Raw genomic sequence first — 23861 nt, forward strand, 5'->3', positions numbered from 1 at the left:
AAATGAGCCATAATGAGATGTGCAGAAGTTTTAAATCAATAATTCTCCATTTCAAACTCCAATAATTTTGATATTTCAGATTATGATGGCAGCATATGGCAGAGGGCAGCCTTTGTTTTTGTTTGTTTGCTGTTAAAATTTTACTTTTACCCAATAAATTGAGCAATTTTTGTAGTTTTATTTTCTGTCATCTAAAGAAAACTCTAAAAATTGTTGTTCACTGCAGTGAAATGAGGGAAAATGTGGCCAGAAATGTGAGGAAAACCTTAGAGAATCTGCAGAGCTGCTCATCCAAACCAGTTTAAAACGAAACAGAAACACATGAAATACGAAGAAATGCACCGAAATGAAGGGCGGCTCCAGGGCTTCTGCTCTTCCTGTCAAACATTTTTGGTTGATTGAATCTCAAGTCATGAACGTCGAAGCACTGTACAGCAGTAACACACACACACACACACACACAAACACACACGCGCGCACACACACACGCATGTTTGCGTGGCTATCTTTGTGGGGACTTTCCATTGACCCCCATTCATTTCTACAGCCTAAATCTTACTCTTACCATAACCCTTACCATTACATACCTAACCCTTACCAAAACTTAATTAACACCTTAGACCTAAATCTGACCCCTGACCCAAAAACAGCGTTTCCCCTTGTGGGGACCAGGCTTCGGTCCCCACAGGAGCAGTGGTCCCCACAATGTAGTGTCAGGAAAATGGTCCCCACAAGGTATGATAAACAAGCGCGCGCACACACACACACACACATGCACACACACAGAGGATTTATAACAACACATTAAGTCAAAATAAATCAGACAGAATCAGTCCTCATGCTTAGTTTGTCATTCTGAATGTTCATTTTATAAAAAATAATTCACGTTAATCTTCACGGCACCCAAAGTCTTGATAAAACATTTCTGTTGAAGGTTTGCATCAGTGTCTTATTGGCTCGTTGTGACCAGGCCGAGCCAATCGCAGCCCAGGAAACGGGACACGCCGTCGGCTATTGCTTCATGGCGTTCTTGATGGTCCACCTCTGACCCGAGCAGGGCTGCAGGACCAGCAGGTGGCCAAAGTAAACGTTGGCCGGCACCACCTCCAGACACCGACCCGTGGCCCGGTTTATGATGGAGTCGTTCTGCAGGAGCAGGACAGAGGAGTCAGGATGCGTCTTGGTTGATGTTAAAGGGAACCAATCAAAAAGCTGAACAGAGAATCCAAGTTATTTAAAAAATCCAAGTAGATGAAATCATGTAGCTTTTTCTGTGCAGCAACAAAAACCCTGCAATAATCGCATTTATCATATGTTATCAAACAGAGTTTGAAATTAACTTTCAGATTATGAAATATTGATGCGATGGAACAATAATCAGCAAATCTGCAGAAACCGCTCCGATCCCTTTGCCTAATTATTAACTCTATCAGTTACTGGGAATATTATTATTATTATTATTATTACTTCAAAGAGGTAAATCCCATGTTAATAAGTCTATGATGCATAATTAGGATATTTTAAATTAATATAATCAAAGAGGGAACAACAGCAGGGAGTCTAACAGTTCTCCCTGAGCTCCAACAGGTACCCGAGTCGGAGAAAAAGAAGAAAAATTTAGCTAAAATCAGCAAAATTTAGATTTTCTGCAGGAGAAACAATAAAACAGCAGAATAATAAACTTTACGTTAACCTCAGAATGGATGGGAGAATTAAATAGTTTCCTGAAACTTTGTTACGTTATTGGCCACAATGCCCAGATTCAAGTCAAAAACATTGGATGTGAAAACAGAATAACCTCTGATCTTTTAGGAAGGAAGTACAGTAAACAATAAGAGAACTGGGACGCACTGCAAAAACACAAAATCTTGAGAAATTTTGTGTATTTTCAAGTGTAAATATCTTAGTACACCTAAAACAAGACTAAACTAACTTACAATTAAGTTCTCAGCAAAAAATATGAGTAAGTCAATAATTCCTTAATATTGATGAAAAATATATTAGTTCCATTAGCAGATTATTTATTTACAGCAAGACATTTTTCTCATAATTTAAGTAATCTGGCAGTGGAATAAGAACTTTTTCATCAATATTAAGGAGTTATTTACTTAAACTCATATTTCTTGTTGAAAAGTTACTTGTAAGTTAGTGCAATTGAAATCAGAACTAAAACATTTGCACTGGTAACTAGATCAAAAATACTCTGCAAGATTTTGTGTTTTTGCAGTGTGGGAGAAAAAGAACCACCTGAAATAACAAATATTGGGGAAGACGTACACAACTTCATGTTTTTATTAGCAGTTCAGACTCTTCCCTCTTCCTCACCTGGGAGAAGCTCCACGTCTTCTGCTTGGCGTTGGGCACCTTGTCACAGTTCAGGAGTTGGGGAAAGCTGCTGATCTGGTCGTCCACCACGCAGCGAGTGTCGTCTCCGGTGCTGCCCAGCGGACCCAGGAACAGCTGACCCTCTTTGGTGTAGCGTCCCAACTGAGTGAAGGCAAGAAAAAACTGTCATAAAGAGGTAAAAATGAAGGAAAACTTTATTAGAACTGAAGTCCCGATGTTGAAACCTCTGCAATTTCAAAATGTGAGAAGTTATGGGCCATGACTGATTCTGACAGGAACTTCCTCTCATCATCCAGGCTAATTTTAGTTACTTTAAGCAAAATGAGGTGTTGTTGTTCCAGAGGATGATGAGAAACTCAACAAATCTTTGTTTTCCACTGGCTTGTGTTGCGTTTCCTGTTAATTAGTGTTATCAGCTTCAGTCTGTTCTGTCCCAACCCTCAGAAACTCCAGAAGCTGCTGCAAACAATTAAAGTTCTGATGTTTCCGTATAAAAATCTAAACCCGATGTTGCAAACAACGTAACATCAATGCATCAAAAAGAGAAAGAAAGCTGCTTTCAGGTGCTCAGATTGTGTTTTCGCCTCATTAACTTTGAATTTCTCCATCTGAAACAAAGTAATCGAAGTTTTCTCCAAAGTTTTATTGCAAAAAGTTTTAAAACGCAGTTTTCTTCAAATGATTTTGGTCACGCTTTTGGCCCTTTTACGTTATAATCCAACAGGATTACATGTGTGAGACGTGTTGCGAGAGATTATGCCACTACAACAAAAAATAAATGTACTTTTATGCTTTTCACACATACAGGTTAAAAAAACTGTTTTATGAATATAGTCAACTTCAGACGTCTCAGTTATACAATATGCTGATTTTGGAATAAAAATAATCCCAACGGATGAAAGAAACGTTTATGTTGGATTAAAGCACCGCCTGTTTTTATTTCAATGAATAAACTACTCCTTCATGAAAGAGATTCCTTCATGCATCCAAATCCAAATTTTCTGGTAAAAATAAACTTTTTTACTGCATTAGGCAAAAAAAACCCCAAAAAACCCTGCATGAATAAATAAATTGCAAAACGAAATGAGGCTTGACCAAACTCAAACGATCCTTTAAATCTGTTGATCTTCGCACATTTCAGTGCCGCCCTGAGCACCTGTTTGTGGCTAAAACTGGAAGCCTGCAGACTGAAGCTGACACCTGCTGACTCAGCACAAAAAAAGGGAAAGACAAACATTTTCCCTTCGACAGCAAAACTCAATCCAGAGAGACTTTCAGCTGAGCATGTTTGACAAACACAGGAGCACGCTGGTTTTTAGTAGATTTCTTAAAGCTGACCTGTTATGCTTCCTTTAAAAGGTTAGGATTGGCCTAAACAAAACATGTTCGTTAAATTCGTTTGTACAAAGACTCTTCTATATTTAGGTTTTAGTCTGAGCAGTTTGGATTGTCTTGAGGCGTTTTAGGATGTTTTGTCACTTTAAGTCCAAATAAGCTGCTGCAGGCCACGAACCCCAAGGTTTACACTCGCAGGTGAAAATGGCTGCAAACAGATGCACAATTAAACAACCGTACGTCTTTGAAAAGCAGACGTGGAGCCTCCTGCATAACCAAACACTTGTCTTTTCTAGCAGCCATTCTTAATTTTATTCGGTTTTATGCGTGCACAGCTCTGGAAAAAATGAACAGGCCACTTAAGATGATCAGTTTCTCTGATTTTACTTTTTAATGGTCCATGCTTCAGTAAAATGAACTTTGTTCTTTTATTCCATGAACTACCAACAACATGTCTCTGAAATTCCAAGCAAAAATATAGTATTTATATGCAGAAAATGGGAAAAGGTCAAAATAATGAGAAGGATGCAGTGCTTTCAGACCTCAGCTAACGTACCGGGTGAGAGGCGGGGTCACCCTGGACAGGTCGCCAGTCTGTCGTAGGGCAACACAGAGACACACAGGACACACAACCATGGAGACACACACACTCACACCTAGGGACAATTTAGAGAGGCCAATTAACCTGACAGTCATGTTTTTGGACTGTGGGAGGAAACCGGAGTACCTGGAGAAAACCCACCATGCACAGGGAGAACATGGAGACTCCATGCAGAAAGACCGGGGCCGGGAATCGAACCCAGAACCTTCTTGCTGCAAGGCAACAGCTCTACCAACTGCACCACTGTGCTGCCCACACACAAAACTTGATTTTTAAATTCCTTTTCACTTTGTAACTTGACATGCTCCTTTTAGAATAAAAACGCTTTTTGTTTATCATTAGCCTGATTCTCTTGTTTTAGAAGAAGTTGCCTATATTGCACTGTAACATTATATTTATATTGATTTGACCTTGAGGGACTACAGATGAAAACTAGCCTTCATAGCTAACTCTGCCGTATTGTGTGATAACTAAACCACAACATAAACCACCCTCCACGACGCAAACTACGGTAAAACCAGCTGACCAAATGGGCCGGAACTCTGCTTAGGTTGCTAAGTAACGGGGGCCAGAGTTCCACTGGGGTTGCTAGGTAACTAGGGGGAAAGGCCAGAGTTCCACTGGGGTTGCTAGGTAACGGGCAGTGCCTGCTGATTTGTGATGGTTTCTGGCTCATTTTCTGATACTAAAAAACAAAAACTTATTAAATAAACACCTAGGTGTTTTTTTAAGCGCTAAGGTTGTTTTTAGAATCAGTAGAAACTCAAAATGGAAGTACAAAAATGCAAATTTTGAATAATACATGCCGCTTAAAGAGACACAAACCATGTTTTTATTTATTTTTTTAAAGCACAGTTTTACCTGAGGACCCCAGCCATGGCAGGGGTGAAGGGTGGCTGTGTGGTTTTCCTTCATACCCTGATCCATACACAGGTGGCTCACTTTGGAGTTACGGATCTGAGGGGAAAACACGTAAACTATCAGCCAATCAGCACAGCTTTCTGAGAAAAAGAAATCAGATTTTTCAGTTTCATCATTAAGCACTAATTGCACATTTCTACTCTTCCAATTAGAGGTTCTGTTTTATTTCTGAGATGTTGAAGCTTTGACCTCCATGTCAGTTTGACTGATGACCCAAAAATTTAACTCAGGTAAGATTAGCAATACTTCAACATAATTTTACTCAAGTAAAAAATATCCGTCCAAGAAATTACTCAAGGAAGAGTAAAAAAAGTATTTGGTAAAAAGTCGACTCAAGTACTGAGTAACTGATCAAATTTTAAATCATTTAATACTTAAAAACTGCATCATCAGATGGGCCAAAATATAAAGTTAAGTGGACATTTTGGTATTTTAAAAACCAAAATGACAATAATTCATAAGAAAAAGTAACAAAATCAGGCAAAATTGTCCAAATCAATAAAAAACTTTCTTTCAATAAAAAAAAAAAAACAAAAACTGCAGGTGTGTGTCTGCATCAAAACATGTTTATTTTTCATTCAGTGGGTGGAAAATCCAGAAATTTTACTCAAGTAAGAGCAGAAATACTTCATAATAAAATTGCTCAAAGTACAGTGTAGTAAAAATACTCTTAAAAAAATCAATTTTCAACTGAAATAAATGTAACTATGTACCACCAACTCACCTCTCCGTAGAGCACCGTGTTGTTGTACCTCCTCATTTCCGGGTAAACATTGTCCAGGTACCACTGGAAGCTCTTACACTGCAGATTCTTTCTCAGTGCGACTCTCTGAGAAACGTCGCCGAAGTCGATGCCGTGGTTCTGCGAAACACAAACCACTGGTACAATCCTGGCCTGTAAGTGTGAAACACTGATGCAACTCCCCAATTCCAGGTGAAGGAGTCAGAGTTTGAATTTGTTTTGTCAAACGCTGGGAAAGTTAATCGTATTAGTTGTGTCAGGGCCGGCCCAAAGCATTGCGAGTTTAGCGGCTGCTTAAGGCTTCCAAAAGCACCAAGCTATAATTTATACATACAAAATAACACTGAGTAATATGCTCCTACAAATGGAAAATCAATTTACACATTGTTTTTATCGTAGTTGCATAAATAGTAGCTGATGTCTTCCTTTTGATGGTTGCTGTAGGTTGAGATAAGATATCAAACTTGTTATCTTGCTTACTCTAAATTTAGTGTTCATTAGCTGGTGTTACTTTCAAGTACTTAATATGGCACACTTAAATATTACTCTGGATTTTAAAATCCATTATTTTTTTAGTTTGTTACTCCTATAAGGTTAGCATCATAACAACACTGCTACGACGTAAGATAGTTATAAAAGATGCTAATGACAGCAGGTATGTTAGAAATAGAGTAGCTGAGGAATGATAAAGCATCTGGTGTTGACATGTTGGTATGAGGAACCCCCAAGTAAAAATCTGCATTGGGCCCCAAAGACTTTTGGCCGGAGCCTGAGTTGCAGGTCTTGCTTTGCAGTGCAAAAAGGAGCAAAAAACATTACAATTTTGGATATTTTAAGCAGATTTTACCATCAACATGGATAAATTTGCCTTTTCTTTATTTGGACATTTTAATAAAGGAATTTTGCTACTGTAAAGATTTTTTTTTTAAATTAGAAATCCCTCAAAAATGTCAATGTTACCATGAATTTAGCCATATTTGTATGGATAAATTCATAAAAAATTATAAACTAACACCAATCTGTTTTATAACATTTAAGTAGCAATCTGTAACACATTATAGTCAATATCTTGAGTCCTTTTTGCTTGTATTTCTGAACATTTTTACCAGAAAGTAGCATGTACTAGCTAGCTAATACATGCTAGCTAGCTAGTAGTAACTCTACTTATTACTTGTTTACAAGCTTCTGAATGTGTTTTACATTACTGTATATTGAGATTTTCACATTGATTATTTTCAGACATTTTCGATGATAGATAATCTGTCGAAATCAACCCAAAAGTTAAAAGTTATTAATCAAAAGAGATTCTAAAAATTAGCAACAGGTTTATGCTGTACGGCTTTGTTAATTTGTTCTGTCTGAAAAGTTATTTTTCTGCTGTTTTCGCTTTTAGTTTTTTTACATTGCCTTTAAATGTACCCAATAAAAATTAGACGTAGCATCTGAGATAGCAGTTTGTTTGTAGGTTGGCTGCATTGTTGGAGCACATTAGTGAGTTAATGTAAAGAAAATACGAAGCATTTGTGTATTACTATCAGAGACAGCCTGAACATTTGCTGAAGTTGTATAAAAATTGCTTTAGAAATCAGTGTATGTAAGCTAATTAGCTAGATGCTAATTAGTTTGATGCTGCTGTGATCGCTGCACTAAATTAACACCGACAGTGCGGTAAGACGTCTGCAGTGTCTTACACATAATTAATTTTCAAAAACACATTTTTCCCTGGTTGTAAGTACTGTATATAAATTCATGTTGAGGATTAGAGAAAAAATGAAGTGTATAAGAAGCTACATTATGTTGTGTTATTAACGCTAATTATTCGGAGGATTTGGTATGAGTAAATAAAATAATAGTATTTTGTGTTAAATAAACAAACATTTGTTTGTTTGAATGTACTAATTGATGCAAATGATTGAAATAAAAACCAAGGGGAGAAAACAGAACAAAAACATCGACGATCTGTAAAGTTGAAACTAAACTTAAATGGAAAATAAACTAAGTATTATATAAATACATTTTTTTGTTGCTGCAGTTCATTGGGAGTCTGTGAGATTGATGCTGTTCAGGTAGAGCTCTTACCAAACATTTTGCAGCCAGTTTTTATCCTGACAGTAAAACAATACAATATATATTACCCTGAAGCTAAACTCTCGTTATTTAGGAACATTTCAACACATTTCAAACACTTTTCTTAATTATTATTCTAAAATTTCATGCCCCTCCATTTCTGTTTACACTTAATGAAGAAGGAAGCTGCACTCAGTAGCTGCGTTTCCATTACAAGCGTGTGCAAAACTTCCACTAAACAAGAAAGGCCATTAAAATCACGATAAGCTTGTTTATACAATAAGTCATTAAAAAACGAGCACCATCTTCTGTTCCCACAGTGATAACATCCGGTTGTTAATCACATGAAGTGTATAAACAGCTACAGTAGCAATAAATGTAGCTGTGACGCAATAAAAAGTGTTTCCAGGATGAACTAATTTCCATGCAAAAAAAACCTCTTCTTCCTAGCGCCAAAACTTTATATCAACAAACAAGAATTATTTTCAAAATTGGCGTTTCCATTACACAAATTGACTTTCAAAATGTCAAATTGTGGAATTTTAAACTTCCACAAGTTTAAAATTGTGGAAGTTTTAAACTGGAAACGTATCCAGTGTCTTCTTCAGAGATTTTCATGTTGTTTCTTTCCTGTGCGGCTGGTTGCAGCGCCCCCACAGGTGAGGAGGGGAACAGTTTCTCAAAGGGTTTGATTGGTTTGACGCAGTTCAGTGTGAAAAAGAAGCAGCATCTGCAAAGCAACAAATGTTGCCATTTTGATCCCCAATCAACCCGAGTCTACGGGACTGTCAGGTGGAAACACCCTGAGATAGTTTCTGTCTTCAAGGAGATCGGTCCAACCGAAGCTAAGCTACGCATCGTACTTCCTCACCTCCATGGGGATGTTCCAGGCCAGGTACACATTGGATTTGTATTCGTCCATCCAGACCTCTGCCACACGCAGAGCGTTGCGCCGGGTGTGGAAGGCGATGTTGCTGTGGTAAGGTTTCTTCATTCGAGCAATGTGAGCCACTCTGGAGCAAGGCAGCACCTCCATGCTGCCGCCGCAGAGCCAAACCTGCAGGCAAAACGTTACACAAGCATCTAAACATGGGCTGGTGAAAATAATTATAAAAAAATGTATTAATGAAGGTAGTTTGGATTTTTATTTTATCCTCTGATGCTTAGAGTTCGCTAAATGAGAGCTGGGGATGTAGTATTTGCTTTTCTGCTGCAGAATTGAATACAATTCAGTTTAAAATACGACAGACCTTTAAATGAAAGTGTGCAGAAGCAAACTCCCAAAGCTTCCTGCTTCATGTGACCTATTTATCTTTATGGGCCTGCTGTCGGCGGCACACACAGGACCGCTCCTCCTGGAGACTTAATGGGGCCTCATTTATCAGTGAGGCCACGCTACAGCGGCCACTGCTCCATTTAAACCTGCGGGCGTAAAGAGTGCTCAAGAACAAAAGGAAAGTGGGTGACACACAAACCCTGATGCCCAGCTCGATGTTCTCCCCTCCGTAGACGTCCATGCCCGAGTCCAGCAGGCCGAGTTCCCCAAAGTAGTCCCGGTTGGCCACGAAGGAGCAGCCAATCATGGCAGGAGTCCTGCAGCAAGAATACCAGCGATAAAGACAATTTAGAAACTGCAAGAAAAACCTGTTGAGTTAACGAGCTTTTGCAATTATTGCTGCAAAAGCACAAAATGTCACCGAGTATTTCTGGTCTAGTTTTAGTGCAAACATTTTAGTACACACAAAATTAACTTTCAGGTGACTTTTCAGCAAGACGCAGCAGCTTGTTTTAAGTCAACAATTCCTTAATATTGATGAAAAGGTTCTAGCTTCACTGGCAGAATGTTCCACTGCGTCGTTACCTAGCAACCCCGTGCCAGGCCCAGCCTGTTGCCTAGCAACCAAGTTCTAGTCCCACTGGCAGAATGTTCCGCTGCGCCGTTACCTAGCANCCAAGTTCTAGTCCCACTGGCAGAATGTTCCGCTGCGCCGTTACCTAGCAACCCCGTGCCAGGCCCAGCCTGTTGCCTAGCAACCAAGTTCTAGTTCCACTGGCAGAATGTTCCACTGTGCCGTTACCTAGCAACCCCCTGCCAGGCCCAGCCTGTTACCTAGCAACCAAGTTCTAGTCCCACTGGCAGATTAGTTCACTTGTAACTAGGGGAAAATGTCTTGTTATAAATTAAATAATATTCCAGTGGGACTAGAACTTTTTTTTATCAACATTAAAGCTGCAGATTTTGCAGAAAGTGTGTGAAAAAAAAAAAAAACATTACAGCAAAAACACAAAGTCTTACCACGTGTTTTTGGTTTAGTTTCTAGTGAAAATATCTCAGTTCACTGGAAATAAGACAAAACTATCTTACAAGTAACTTTTTAGCAAGAAACAGGAGCTTATTTTGAGTCTATAATTCCTTCATTTTGATGCAAAAGTTCTAGTTCCACCGGAAGATTATTCCACGTATGGGAAAAATGTTATAAGTGAATCTGCCAGTGGAGCTGGCATGTTTCCATCAACATTAAGGAATTGTTGACTTAACACAAGCTCCTATATCATTTTATTATTTTTTTTCTAGTTTTTGGGCGTCCGCCCCTTTCTAATGCTGCCCTGGACAACCGCCCATATGCAGAACCGCCACAGTGTGGACGTGTATTTAAAAGCTTTTTACAGTATTTGGGGTGAGTGTTTCTTGCCTGATGGGTGCAGACATGTCCCCCTCGTCCCACCACTGCTTGGGCGGGTTGATGTACATGCACCACAGCTCCCAGTTGTAGCCGTGGCCCGAGTTCTCGTAGCGCTCCACCTCGAAGGTATCGTGCTTGATGTTGTCGATGGACGGCAGGATGATCCTCTTGTGGTCCTCTTTTATTCTGGCCAGCACCGGCTCGGCCCTGACCACAACGCGAACATGTTACTTAAAAAATAAAATAAAAAACCCAACAGCAGCGCAAAGTTTCTGAACTTCTCACACATTTTAATCAGGGAGTATTATGTCTTAATGAATCCGCTCTAATTATCTCAGCTTCTGCTTCGGAAGGCCAATCCTCTGAGTGCTAATTAAATTTATCCCGTCTTAGACTGCATGAGAATCTGATAAGAACGGCTGAATTAAATCCTCTGATACAGCTGGAGGCGCCATTTGTTCCTGACAACATGGCTGCAAATGTATTGATACTGGAAGCTTTAATCAGTGACCAACGATAATGCGACAAACGGTGGGCAGATGGAAAGGTGTTTAAGCTTTTGTTTATCAATAATAATTCATATTATCGTTTCATTTCCTCCTAAATGTTTATGTAAAAATATAAAAACAAACCAGAAATAGAGAAAAACCGACGAGATGATTATCTGCACCAGACATGAAAAGAAAACAAAATAATGTGAAAGTAGTTACTTTGATATAACTTTACTTAAATACAAGTAAGCATGTCGTTAGGCCAGTCGCAATAAATTTAAACAAGCTCAATAATTTCCATTTGCATGATTTATAGTTTCTCTCTTTCTACCAAAACTGGATGGTAAAAGTCTTCAGTCTGAGGTTTTGGTTTATTAACAACTTAATACGTCATAATAATTCATTTTAATTGTTGTTTCTATTGTTTTGTTTATTTATTTTGGATATTTAAAATGTTTTTCAGTTCCAGTGTTAAATGCTCATTAGAATTTAAAGGTTATTTATTGAAAATGGTCTCAAAACAACAAAATTACTAACCTTAACTTCTTTCATTGATTTTGTCATTTCTACTGTTTTCTCAGTCAAACCGTGTTGTGTTGCTATAGAAACACATCCTAAAGCGAATCAGATTTCTGCGATGTTTTAATGGCTGCTTACATTTTTGTTTTTGCCTCAAGTTTCCTTCCCTGACTCTCTGCACAGGCTAAAATTTGCTCGTCTATTGAAGAAACTTAAAATATCATGACAGAAAAGATGAAGGACGGTACGCACCATGACGGAGTGAACTCCACATGGGCATCAAAAAACCCGGTAACTTCCGCCGTCGCCACCTTCCAGCCCTCGATTCTGGCCCGGATCAGCCCTTCTCTCTTCTGGTTTCTGACGATCTTGACCAGTCCAGGGTAGCGCTTGTTCACGTAATCCTCCAGCGGTCCCTTCAGCTGCTCTGTAGCCAAACACGACACGATCAGAAAACTCTCACGCCTCGCTAAGCCCAGCTGGAAAATAAATTCACTCTGCAGCAGATTAAAGACCAACAATCTGGCGATTAAACCTCCATCCATCCATTTTCTTACAGCTTGTCCCTCAGTGGGGTCAGGAGGTGCTGGTTCCTCTCCAGCTAACGTACCGGGCGAGAGGCGGGGTCACCTGGACAGGTCGCCAGTCTGTCACAGGGCAACACAGAGACACACAACCATGCACACACACACACTCACACCTAGGGGCAATTTGGAGAGGCCAATTAACCTGACAGTCATGTTTTTGGACTGTGGGAGGAAACCGGAGTACCCGGAGAAAACCCACCATGCACAGGGAGAACATGCAAACTCCATGCAGAAAGACCAGGGCCGGGAATCGAACCCAGAACCTTCTTGCTGCAAGGCAACAGCTCTACCAACTGCACCACTGTGCAGCCCGCGATCAAACCTTTCAAACGTTATTGATCTGTGATCCAGACGACGGTATTTAAACATGACAAACACCTTAAGTCAGGGGTCCCCAAACTTTTTCCTGTGAGGGCCACATAACTTTTCCTTTCTCTGGTGGTGGGCCGGAGTCAGTTTGTAACAGAAAAGGTGTTACATGTTTATCACCTGCGCTGCCGATTTTTACCCAGAAAGCACATGGGCAAAAACCGTTAGTGAAACGGTCACTGGGACTGACTAGTATATATTTAATTGAGGGAAACCTGGAATGCGGCGTTCATAACAAACACATGTGTTCATCTGCTCTACCGCTAGCAAACAACCGTACTGATTAAATAACATAAAAGTCAAGCAGTTCCCCAAAAGTCCAACAGATGGCAGCAATGCGCCATGCAGAACAAAACACCCACAGTTTACAGGACACACTTCCTGCCAAAGAGCCCCCTGGTGGTTGAAGAAAAATCCACATATAAATCGGAAAATACAATATCCATCCAACAGCTCTACCAACTGCGCCACTGTGCAGCCAAAAAATACAATATATGAAAACAAATCTGAATGCTCTCTGGTATTGTTCAGGGGGCCGGGCCAAATGTGGAGGTGGGCCGGATTCGGCCCGCGGGCCGTAGCTTGGGGACCACTGCCTTAAAGTCACTCTTCAAAACGGGAAAAACAAAAGAACCTTCAGGAAATACAGATGTTTGTTGATTTTGATCATATGAAAGTAGCACCTTGGTTAGCTTACTCATCGCTACACTGCAAAAAAAAAAAAACATTACCAAATATTTTTGGTTTAGTTTCTAGTGCAGATAACTGCACTAAATAAGACAAAACTAACTTACAAGAAACTTTTTAGCAAAACATAGGAGCTTGTTTAAACTCAATAGTTCCTTAATATTGATGAAAAAGTACTAGCAAAATATTTAATTTATAAAACACATTGACTGTTTAGAAAATATTTAGTACTCAGATTGAAGGCTGGTCCTGTCGGCACGTTTTAGTGTCGCTGCCTTCAACATTTATTCCTTTTAAACCTTTTTGACATCTGTACAAATGACTGCAGACGCAGCCGCATGTACATTGCTGTGAATAAACGTTTCTATGTCTGACCTTGTCGCATTTTCACAGAAAATGTGTCGGGAAAACGCCAGCAGAATAATTTACTCTGAACATTGAGACTTTCAGTTCCAGACAGATTAATGGAAAGCAGAGCATGAAGGACACAGACTTAGGAAATTAAGCCGATCCCAGCAGAGGAATCCGACATGCAACTCAGGCTGTTGATTACAGTTAGACAGCAAAGCTCTGATGAAACACTGAGTTAGGCTACATTCACACCGCAGCCCGAAGTTAAACAGAGGTTGGTTTTTCTATTTTTTCTTAATGCGACCTGTATCTGATCTTTTCATGACAGTCTGAACACCAAACCCGATACATATTTGGTCCTTTTAAATGTGGCCGGAGTCTGAACCATAGACGTCAATACGCAGACATGGAGCGCTGAGTTGTACGTAAAAGCGTCCGCCATCTTCTATGTGGCAGCAGGGCGATCGGAGCTCCTCAAGTCCTGTGCTGTTTCAACCGTTTTACGAAACAAACTGGATTCATTAGGATTACCTTCCCCAGGTACGGACGAAAGATCAGAATTACTTCACTTTGCAGCCAGAAATTCGCTTCTAAACAACAGGAAAATATTTCCTATGTAGATAAATTGGCCTGAAATAACCGCTGATTGTTAGTGACGCCTCCCTGGTGAGGTGTTCCGGGCACGTCCCACCGGGAGGAGGCCTCGGGGAAGACCCAGGACACGCTGGAGGGATTACGTCTCTCGGCTGGCCTGGGAACGCCTTGGGATTCCCCCGGAGGAGCTGGAAGAAGTGGCTGGGGAGAGGGAAGTCTGGGCCTCCCTTCTGAAGCTGCTGCCCCCGCGACCCGACCCCGGATAAGAGGAAGAAAATGGATGGATGGATGTTAGTGTAGCAGCTACGAGCCGGCCCGCTCCATGAGGCGTCTACGCATTAATGTCTATGGTTTATCCTATAGATAAACCATAGTTTATCCCATAGACGTTAATACGCAGACATGGAGCGCTGAGTTGTACGTAAAAGCGTCCGCCATCTTCTATGTGGCAGCAGGGCGATCGGAGCTCCTCAAGTCCTGTGCTGTGTGTTTCAACCGTTTTACGAAAGAAACTGGATTCATTCTCATTACCTTCCCCAGGTAAGGATGAAAGATCAGAATTACTTGACTTTGCAGCCAGAAATTCGCTTCTAAACAACCGGAAAATATTTTATAGCTACTGTAAATTGGCCTGAAATAACGGCTGATTGTTAGCGTAGCAGCTAACGTTTTCATACTGTTTTCTAATGAGAGAGAGCTGATGAGAAACCGCTGTTAGAGGAGAAGTTAATTAAAAACCAGAGGATTTTGTGAGGAAACATCAGTCAGGATCAGAGCTGAAGCTGCTGGTCTTCAGTCTGTTTCCATGTATGTCAGATACGGTACACATTGCATATTGATCTGTTCAGCTAATTTAAGGCTGTAACAGACAGGCTTCAAGGTGTAGAAGTTGTATCTGTACTGCCATTATGCTGTACTTGGCTWAAAGGTTTTCATAATGGATGTGTTTATTATTGACTTTATTTTTTTCATTCACTAAACACAAAGAAAGCAAAGCAATAATACTTACACCAGCAGACACTCCTTTGTTCTTATTGATCCTACAACGGTTGAGCTGCAAATGTGGTCGTGCACCAGCTTTGATCCAAGCAAGGCTTTCCATTTCAGATTTTGGAAATCTGTGAATTTTAGTTCCACAAACACGATCAGGATACCTGACATCGCCTGTACAGATACCCCACTGACGGTGGAGAACCATTCTTTTTCTAGTCCTGACGCAAAAACTTTGTTGGTCTGGTAGTCCACAATGTACATTAGCATGAGTTTGTGAGACGATAACCCACGTGATAGCTGCGCTGTGACGTAAAATGGGCATTAGCCAATGAAATGCGGCCCCTGTGGTAAGGTCCATGGCAGGTATTAACTTAAAATACTTTGTAGAATGGCACTTTATAAAGTTCGGTCCATTCACTTGTATTACCTTACTGGCACATATTCCACATTCAATATGGCGGACGCTGTTACGTATCGCAGCAACGGGCCGGCCCACTCCATGAGGCGTCTACGCATTAATGTCTATGGTTCTTCCGACCTGAACGTCATTCATATTCGACGAACGTCACTATCCTGCGCGCTGTAAGGCGCAAGCGGGAAGAAAACCGTGTCTGTATTGAGGATTAAGTTGTTAATATGCTGCTCCGGTCGGACAACAACGTTAAAATCGAAGCTATGCTCCATATTTAGCATCCACTTCACTTCCGCAAACACTGAGCTCTTCTTCTTCTACTTTTTTGCGGCGGTTAGCAAAACACTGAGCACGCGCTCTGTGTGTGACGTTATTGCGCCCTCTACTGCGCATGCGGGACACTTTCAGGTCGTTTTCAGCTCACACTGGAGATAATGGAAATGTGAACGAACACGCCAAAAACAAACTAACAAAAGATTCCCTATATTACTCCACACAGGAATTGTTTGGAAATCAACACAATTCGCCAGGAGATAATTTATTTTCCTCCGATGTTTTACTGCCCTGCCATATATCCGGTCCTGACATAGTCAAAAACAAACACACACAAACAGAAGGCTTCAAAACAAATTTGCAGAAATGAATTTCATAACATGACCCCAGCATACAGTGGAGCAGAAAGATGACTCAAATCTGCTTTCATGGTTCCCCGCGGTGCTTTCTTTAAGCTGCAGCAGACTCCAAACAACACCAAAGGGAGTCTACGGCTCCACCTTTGATCCATGAATTAACTCATCAGCCGTTTCCCTCCGGAGTCCAGCAAAACCTCCGCTTTCTTCCCTACACACACCAACACACACACTTAAATATTCCTCCCGAAACAAAAACACATTTCTCATTCCCTCTGTGTGTTTCTCTTTGCTCTTATCTCTGTCCTTCTCACCCGCGCTCTTGATCACAAAGTAATTTCCCATCCTGTGTTTTTGTTCTCTCTCTCTCTCTCTTTCTCTGTCTCTCTCTCTCTCACACACACACACACCTACACACACACACACACACACCATGCATGCAAACACGCTGCCATGTAAACGAGGCTAACATGGAAGTTTAAGGCAGTGAAGTGAGAATTCTACACTGCAAAAACTCAGAATCTCACCAAGTTTTTCTGGTTTAGATTCCAGTGTAAATATGTTTGTCCACTTGAAATACGATAAACTAATTTACAGGTAACTTTTTAGCAAGAGATAGAGGCTTATTTTAAGCAAATAATTCCTTAATAATGATAAAGTTCTAGTTTCATTATAACGTGGGAAAAATGTATTGCTATAAGTTAAATAATCTGCCAAAAGAACTAGAATTTTTTCATTAATATTAAGGGATTATTTACTTAAAACAAGCTTCTATATATTGTTAAAAAGTTTTACTACTTTTATTCCAAGTGGTCACCCTGGACAGGTCACCAGTCTGTCACAGGGCAACACAGAGACACACAGGACAAACAACCAGGCACACACACACTCACACCTAGGGGCAATTTGGAGAGGCCAATTAACCTGACAGTCATGTTTTTGGACTGTGGGAGGAAACCGGAGTACCCAGAGAAAACCCACCATGCACAGGGAGAACATACAAACTCCATGCAGAAAGACCGGGGCCGGGAATTGAACCCAGAACCTTCTTGCTGCAAGGCAACAGCTCTACCAACTGCGCCACTGTGCAGCCCGCTAATATTCACCAAACATGTATTTTTTCTGCTGCTTTGTTGCTAGCGCCTCAGATATCACATCTGTATTTGGAGGTTTCTTCACAATCTGCAGAATTTCACGGTAAATATGGGAGGTTTCTGCACCTCGACCATGAAAATGTGCTCAAATATTTGTAAATATGAAAAGAATTGGATCATTTTGGCTCAAAATGGTCTGATATCCATGGTGCTGAGCTGCTTTGAATTTGTGCTGTTTCATCATTAGTGACCTGATGATGTTAGGGGTGCACCGATGTATCGGTGACCGGCCAATACTTGTAAATAAAACCGATCTAATCCCATCAACCTCAGCAAAGGTCTAAAAATGAGCCACTCCTTTAAAACAGACGTATGCAACCTAATATCACGTCTATTTAGTTGATTTCACTTTAAAAACGGCCATAGGGTGCAAGGGTAGGAACCAAACTTTTCATTTTATTTTAAAACTTTTAATGAGGAAAGATACGGCGGCGATGGATATCAGCCATCAATCATAACGACTGGCAGCGGAGGAGCAGCAAACACTTTTACAAGAAGACTAAGTATGATTAAAAAGATGTCAAATATCGAATAAGGCAGAAGGCATGTAATCATTAGTAACCATGGAGACGATGCCGCTCCGTCATGTAGCCTAGCATGTATGGAAAAAACTGGTTAGCATCTCGTCTTGTACGTTTTTAATGCTGCTCCGGTTTAAGAGGAAACGCCGTTTATTGCATAGTGATATAAATCATGTGGTGTGAATTTAGACAAGGTCATTAATTTGATGAACACGTCAGGAGAGGGGAAGTGCAGGTCGGTTTCTAAGCTAGCTGTTTCCAACTCCTGTAAATCCCGCCGTCTACGAGCCCCAACCACGTGTGTTACGTTCACAGACAAATTAGCTCGACTCGAACAAGTAGAAACCATGAATAAACTGGCAAAGACAACTTGGGAAAACAATTTCAGTAGCTCAGTTCAATACATGGACGTTTCTCACTCCCATCATCCATCATGGCGCCTGGAGAGATTAAGTCACGTAGTTGCAAAGGGTCAATAGGAACCATTCGTGATGTGGTCCAGCCTGAGTTAAACTTGGTTCGGAGGCCTGACTGGTTTCATTGTTGCGTTTTTACCTCTGTTGGATTTATTGAAAACATTTGTCTAATTCTGTGACAGCCTCGTGTCTTGCTTTCCGTTCTGCTGGATTGCTCCCTCCATTTCTTCCGGATCCTGCAGTCGCTCTCCGACCTCATTCATCTCCCCCCCACCTCCTTCTCTAATAGCCTGGTTTGTTCTCGCAGCTCTTCCATTATTTCACGCTTCCTCCTCTCCACTTCTCTGACCTTCCCTCTTAATTTGCCTTTTGTCATTTCCTTCAGCTCTCTTCACTCTGTGACCTTTCCTTTCTTGCAGTTCCATCCCATTTCTCCGACACCTCTCTGTCTTTCTGGTTTCTTTGTTCTGCTGTTTGCTTTGAACCGTTTTCATCTCAGAAAGCAAGACGGGGACGTTTCTCCTGTGACGTGCCGCTGATCGCTCTGTCTCTATCTGCCTGTCTGTCGGAGGGAGACATGGACGCCATCAGTCACCGCGCTCGACGCTCCTCTTCACACAAAACTGCAGCATTTGTCTCATCAGGCCACAAAAGGCTCCAAACGCTGAACCCACAGCGACATGAAAGTGGACTTTTGTCCTGTGAATATTAAATAATCAGGCAAAAATGATGATACTCTGATGCTGTGGAGGATATTTTGTCTCTTCCTAGTGAAAGTTGGACTGTTGGACATGTTTTTGGACTGTGGGAGGAAACCGGAGTACCCGGAGAAAACCCACCATGCACAGGGAGAACATGGAGACTCCATGCAGAAAGACCAGGGCCGGGAATCGAACCCAGAACCTTCTTGCTGCAAGGCAACAGCTCTACCAACTGCGCCACTGTGCAGCCCGGAAATAAAATCTGCCCGTGAAACTTTTCAATCTATATTCTGACGTAAAACAAACTTATTTATTTTACTGAAAAATTATTTTATTTCAAGTTTGCTAACAATTAGATAAAAAAATATGTGGTAATATTTGGTGTTTTTGCAGTGTATTTTTGCACACTGCAAAAATATTAAATATTACCAAATATTTTTACAAGTATCTTGGTACACTTTAACAGAGTTATAAAATAAGATGTAAAAGTACTTTGCTACTTTTACATAAGTAGATTTTTCAGGTATATGTACTTTAGGTCCGTATTTAACTTTCTGAGGACTTTTTACTTTTACTCCCCAGATTATAAGATAAATATTTGTACTTTATACTCCTTACATGTTCACACATGTCTTGTTACTTCCGTGATGATAAAGATAATAACAGAAAAAAATCCACCGCTCACTCAAAAAGTGTTTTATCGTGTCATAATTCACGTTATAATTGGTTTGGATGCTACAAAATCAAAGCAGCAGAAAAACAACATGGATGCAAATATTCACCATCTGTAACCTTATTTCCATGTTTTTTGGCTCAAAAAACAAATAGTGACGAATGCTCTGTGTTTTGTGCATCTAAATTATCCTGATTTGAAGAAAAACTATGCATATCAGCATTTTTTAAATTTCCATACCAACACAAAGAATGTCAGCAAAAGAAAAAGATAATGTTTGTTTTTTTATGCCTAGAACCTTTTAAGTGTTTTAGACTTATTGGAAATAATTTTGTATTCTCGAAGGTGAAAATTACTTTAAGTATATTTCAAAATTTTTACTTTTTTACTTTTACTTTGAGTAAAACAGTCCTACCTGTACTTCTATTTTTACTAGAAGTACAGATGCAAGTATCTGTACCTCTACCTGAGTACTTTGGACACATCTGGACTTGAAATAAGACAAGAACTGACTTACAAGTAACTTTTCAGCAAGATATAGACGTTTGCTAAGTAACAAGTTAGGCTTCTGTGAGGTTGCTAGGTAGCGAGCTGAGCTTCCGTGAGGTTGCTAGGTAACGAGCTGAGCTTCCGTGAGGTTGCTAGGTAACGAGCTGAGCTTCCGTGAGGTTGCTAGGTAATGAGCTGAGCTTCCGTGAGGTTGCTAGGTAACGGACTGGGCTGATTTGTACCTCTCTACATTCCAGAGGTTTTTGAAACGTCTCATTTTTCCAGACACCAAAAAACATGAACTTAATGCCAAAAAAAATGTTTTTTTGTTTGTTTTTTTTAGCCACCTGGGTTGTTTTTAGAGACAGTCGGAACCCAAATGGACGTACAAAAACGTGAATTTCTGGTAATCCGTCCCCATTTAAAGTCAACCGGACGGTGAGACTCTTACTGACCGTCGTCGCTGTTGTCGTCCACCAGGATGATCTCTTTGAGGAGGTGAGCCGGCGTGTGATTGACAGCCGAGTGGACGGAGCGCAGGATGACCGACAGCGCCTCGTTGACGAAGATGAAGATGAGGGAGATCTGGGGGAGGTCTCGGGGGTAACTGACTTTTCTACATCTGCAGAGAGAAAAGCAAATATTAGCTAAATTTAATGCAAACTGAATATTCTGCACATAATCATCGTTCACTGTTGCTTTAAAGCACAAAGGAAGGATAAACATGCAGCTTTCTCTCTGCAGGCTTAATCACATGTTCTTTTGCCGTGTTCACACTGTGTGTGTGTGTGTGTGTGTGTGTGTGTGTGTGTGTGTGTGTGTGTGTGTGNTGTGTGTGTGTGTGTGTGTGTGTGTGTGTGTGTGTGTGTGTGTGTGTGTGTGTGTGTGTGTGTGTGTGTGTGTGTGTGTGTGTGTGTGCTGCTGACAGTAGGCTTATTTTCACCTCTGCTCAAACAGCTCTAATGAAGAGCAAAGAGGAAGGAAGGGTGAGGAAGCTCTAAGTTTAGCTCTCATGTAGGCGGTTACGTCACGTTCCTCTGCTGTCTCTCTTTAATAATCAATAACGGTGTGAGATAAAAAGATAAATGGAAGTAAATAATAAATAATAAATCCAAGGTTTTCAACTGAATGAATGACTGACCTTCATCGTGACTTTAGTCAGAGACTTTTAAACCACATCATGATTGATCCTGGGGGTTTTATGATGAAGAAATTGCTCTGATGCTCCTTGAAACTTTTATAAATTATATTGTTTTTTTATACATATTTCTTAAAACTGTCACTAAGTGTTGACAATGTAAACTTGCATAACTTGTGACAAAATCAAGCCATTCTAACATCTCGCTGTAGTCCTGCCGCTATCTGCAGGAACGTTCGGTGAAGTCCAGCCAATCAGAACGAGGGGGCGGGTCCTAGAGCTGCTCAGACCTTTCAACCAGTTTCACAAACAACTGAGAAGTTTTTCTTCATATTTTTTATTAGCACTGTTACGTAGTGAAAGCTTCAGCAATCAGATCGCAACAACTGATGACAACTACAGGTGTGCCGATCGATCGGCCACCAATCATAATCGGCCGATTTCTGTGAAAAAGTGCATGATTGGTGATCGGCGATCATTGGCTCTTGTTGCCGATACCGATCACCTGCATCTCATTTCTCAGCCTGCCTGTGCAGCTGGTCTCCTCTTTCCTTCACACTGTGCAAACGCGCAGCAACAAATCCTAAGCGATGTTGAACTATAACGCACTGAGTGAATGGGGAAGTTTGCGTGTTGCGGCGGAAAATTGAAGCAGGTCAAAATGCATCAACACAACGAAGCTAATACGACATAAAAACAATGACATACTTGACGGAGTTTGGCTACATCGAGGCTCACTGCAGTAAAAAAGACATACAGAGGATCAGACAGCAGGTAAAGCAGCGCACAGCTACAAACACTCACCCGGATTAGCATGACGGTCAGAAAGCTAAACAAATAACCCGCAAAATAATTTAAGTCTTGGAGCTGCGATGTAAGACGCTGGTTCTGCTCTCGCTGTTGAACCGCTGCTACGCTACAGGTAGTAATATTTCACAGACGGAGCGCCGCTTCTGCTCCACCTGGTAGTGACTCTCACACCGAACCTCTGCTTAAAGCTGCAGCATCTAACTTAAAAAAATACATTTTACATGCATATTAAAACTTTCGCTGTCCTAACATGAGACAGATAATCTCTAAAAAATAATCGATCTCCCTGCTCTGCATAATTACTCCGCTCAGTCAGAAACAGCCACTCAGAACTAGCAGTAATCAGCTAGCCGCCATGCTAACAGGAAGTTTTCATTCAGTAACTCTGGATTGTTTATTGTAATGGATCCTGTATTTGCCTTTGAATGTTAAGTTAAGTTTTTTGGCAATGTTGCGAGGTTTTATTTTGACTCTTTGCATTATTTAGCCTCTTCAGAGCCTCCATATGTTATCAGTCTGTTAAAGATAGTATTACCAAACAATTTGCAGAATGCCTGTTTTGTTTAGTTTTCTTCTTGGAAAAAGTTATTAAAAACAAGTTTTTGTCTAAATTAAGGTGAATTCATGGTTCCTTTTTCCACATAATGTAACCAGTAGTGTTTATGATAAAAATAATAATAATTATGTGATCGGTATCGGTGATCGTCCCTCATGGGTGATCGGTATCGGCAAGAAAAAACCTGATCGGCACATCTGTAATGACAACAACAGCTGTTCGTATCCTAGCAACCGAAATCAACAGAAGGCAAGATAATTAATTAAAGACAAAACCAGATACTCAGATTTCAAAATAAAAGGCTTCCTCTCTCAAAAATCAATCATGCTTTGTACATTGTAATTATGAACAATCGAGTTGAATTCAGTGAATAATAATAGTAATTATGTAAATTACATTTGACATAGAAATAAGTCACAACAACTACGTTTAATCTGGTTTGAAAGCAAATTTCTTCTCGGCATATATATTTGGCAAACACAAATTAAAACATCTTATATTTAAGATTACTTTTTGTTCTTTTGAAGTTTTTGTTTCCAAATCCAAACATCCTGACGATCGTACAACAAGACCAGGATCATAAAACATCGGGATCCAGATTAATTCAAGAGTTTTCCTGTCAGTTTATTAAAGGAGTCAAAACCCGACTTCTGCTTTTCTTCAATCTGCCAAACTTTTCCCTGAAATTTAGCTTTAAGACTGCGCCTAAAGATTTGTGACAGAATTTCAAAGAGAAGCCGTTAAATAAAGATCAAACTAAAGAATAATCTGAAAAATTATCTCACATAGTAATTATACCTCGTCTTTTCTATGATTAACTACTGATGGGTCCCATCCATGGGATAAATCTAGTTTGTCTGAATTCTCTTGCCTTTATCTCCTCTTTAAACTCTGCCAGTGTCCATTATGACCCTTTTATTGGGCAGCCTGGAGCCAGTGGCGCAAAAAGTGGGTGTGCAGGGTATGCAACGCATAGGGGCGCAGCACCAGAGGGGGCGCCAAAACCCCGTCTGGAGGGGGCGGCGCGCCGATGATGTTTTCCCGTACACTTCAGCGCCTTACGCCCCTTCACCTC

The 23861-nt window shown here is 40.5% G+C and overlaps 1 protein-coding gene across 1 annotated transcript in view; it reads right to left on the bottom strand.

Annotated features, from left to right (window-relative positions):
* Positions 1-747: 747 nt before the first annotated feature.
* The window catches only part of galnt17 (polypeptide N-acetylgalactosaminyltransferase 17), a 34210-nt gene continuing 11096 nt past the window's right edge, over positions 748-23861 (bottom strand). The window contains exons 5-13 of the mRNA XM_008426561.2: positions 20738-20904; positions 11959-12133; positions 10706-10903; positions 9488-9605; positions 8884-9069; positions 5928-6065; positions 5144-5239; positions 2326-2487; positions 748-1146 (exon numbers count right to left, since the gene is read on the bottom strand). Of these exons, the coding sequence (XP_008424783.1) occupies positions 1012-1146; positions 2326-2487; positions 5144-5239; positions 5928-6065; positions 8884-9069; positions 9488-9605; positions 10706-10903; positions 11959-12133; positions 20738-20904 (1375 nt within the window). The 3' untranslated portion in view covers positions 748-1011. The remainder of the gene's footprint in view (positions 1147-2325; positions 2488-5143; positions 5240-5927; positions 6066-8883; positions 9070-9487; positions 9606-10705; positions 10904-11958; positions 12134-20737; positions 20905-23861) is intronic.

The sequence above is a fragment of the Poecilia reticulata genome, linkage group LG13 (assembly GCF_000633615.1).
Source record: "Poecilia reticulata strain Guanapo linkage group LG13, Guppy_female_1.0+MT, whole genome shotgun sequence".
Taxonomy (NCBI): domain Eukaryota; kingdom Metazoa; phylum Chordata; class Actinopteri; order Cyprinodontiformes; family Poeciliidae; genus Poecilia; species Poecilia reticulata.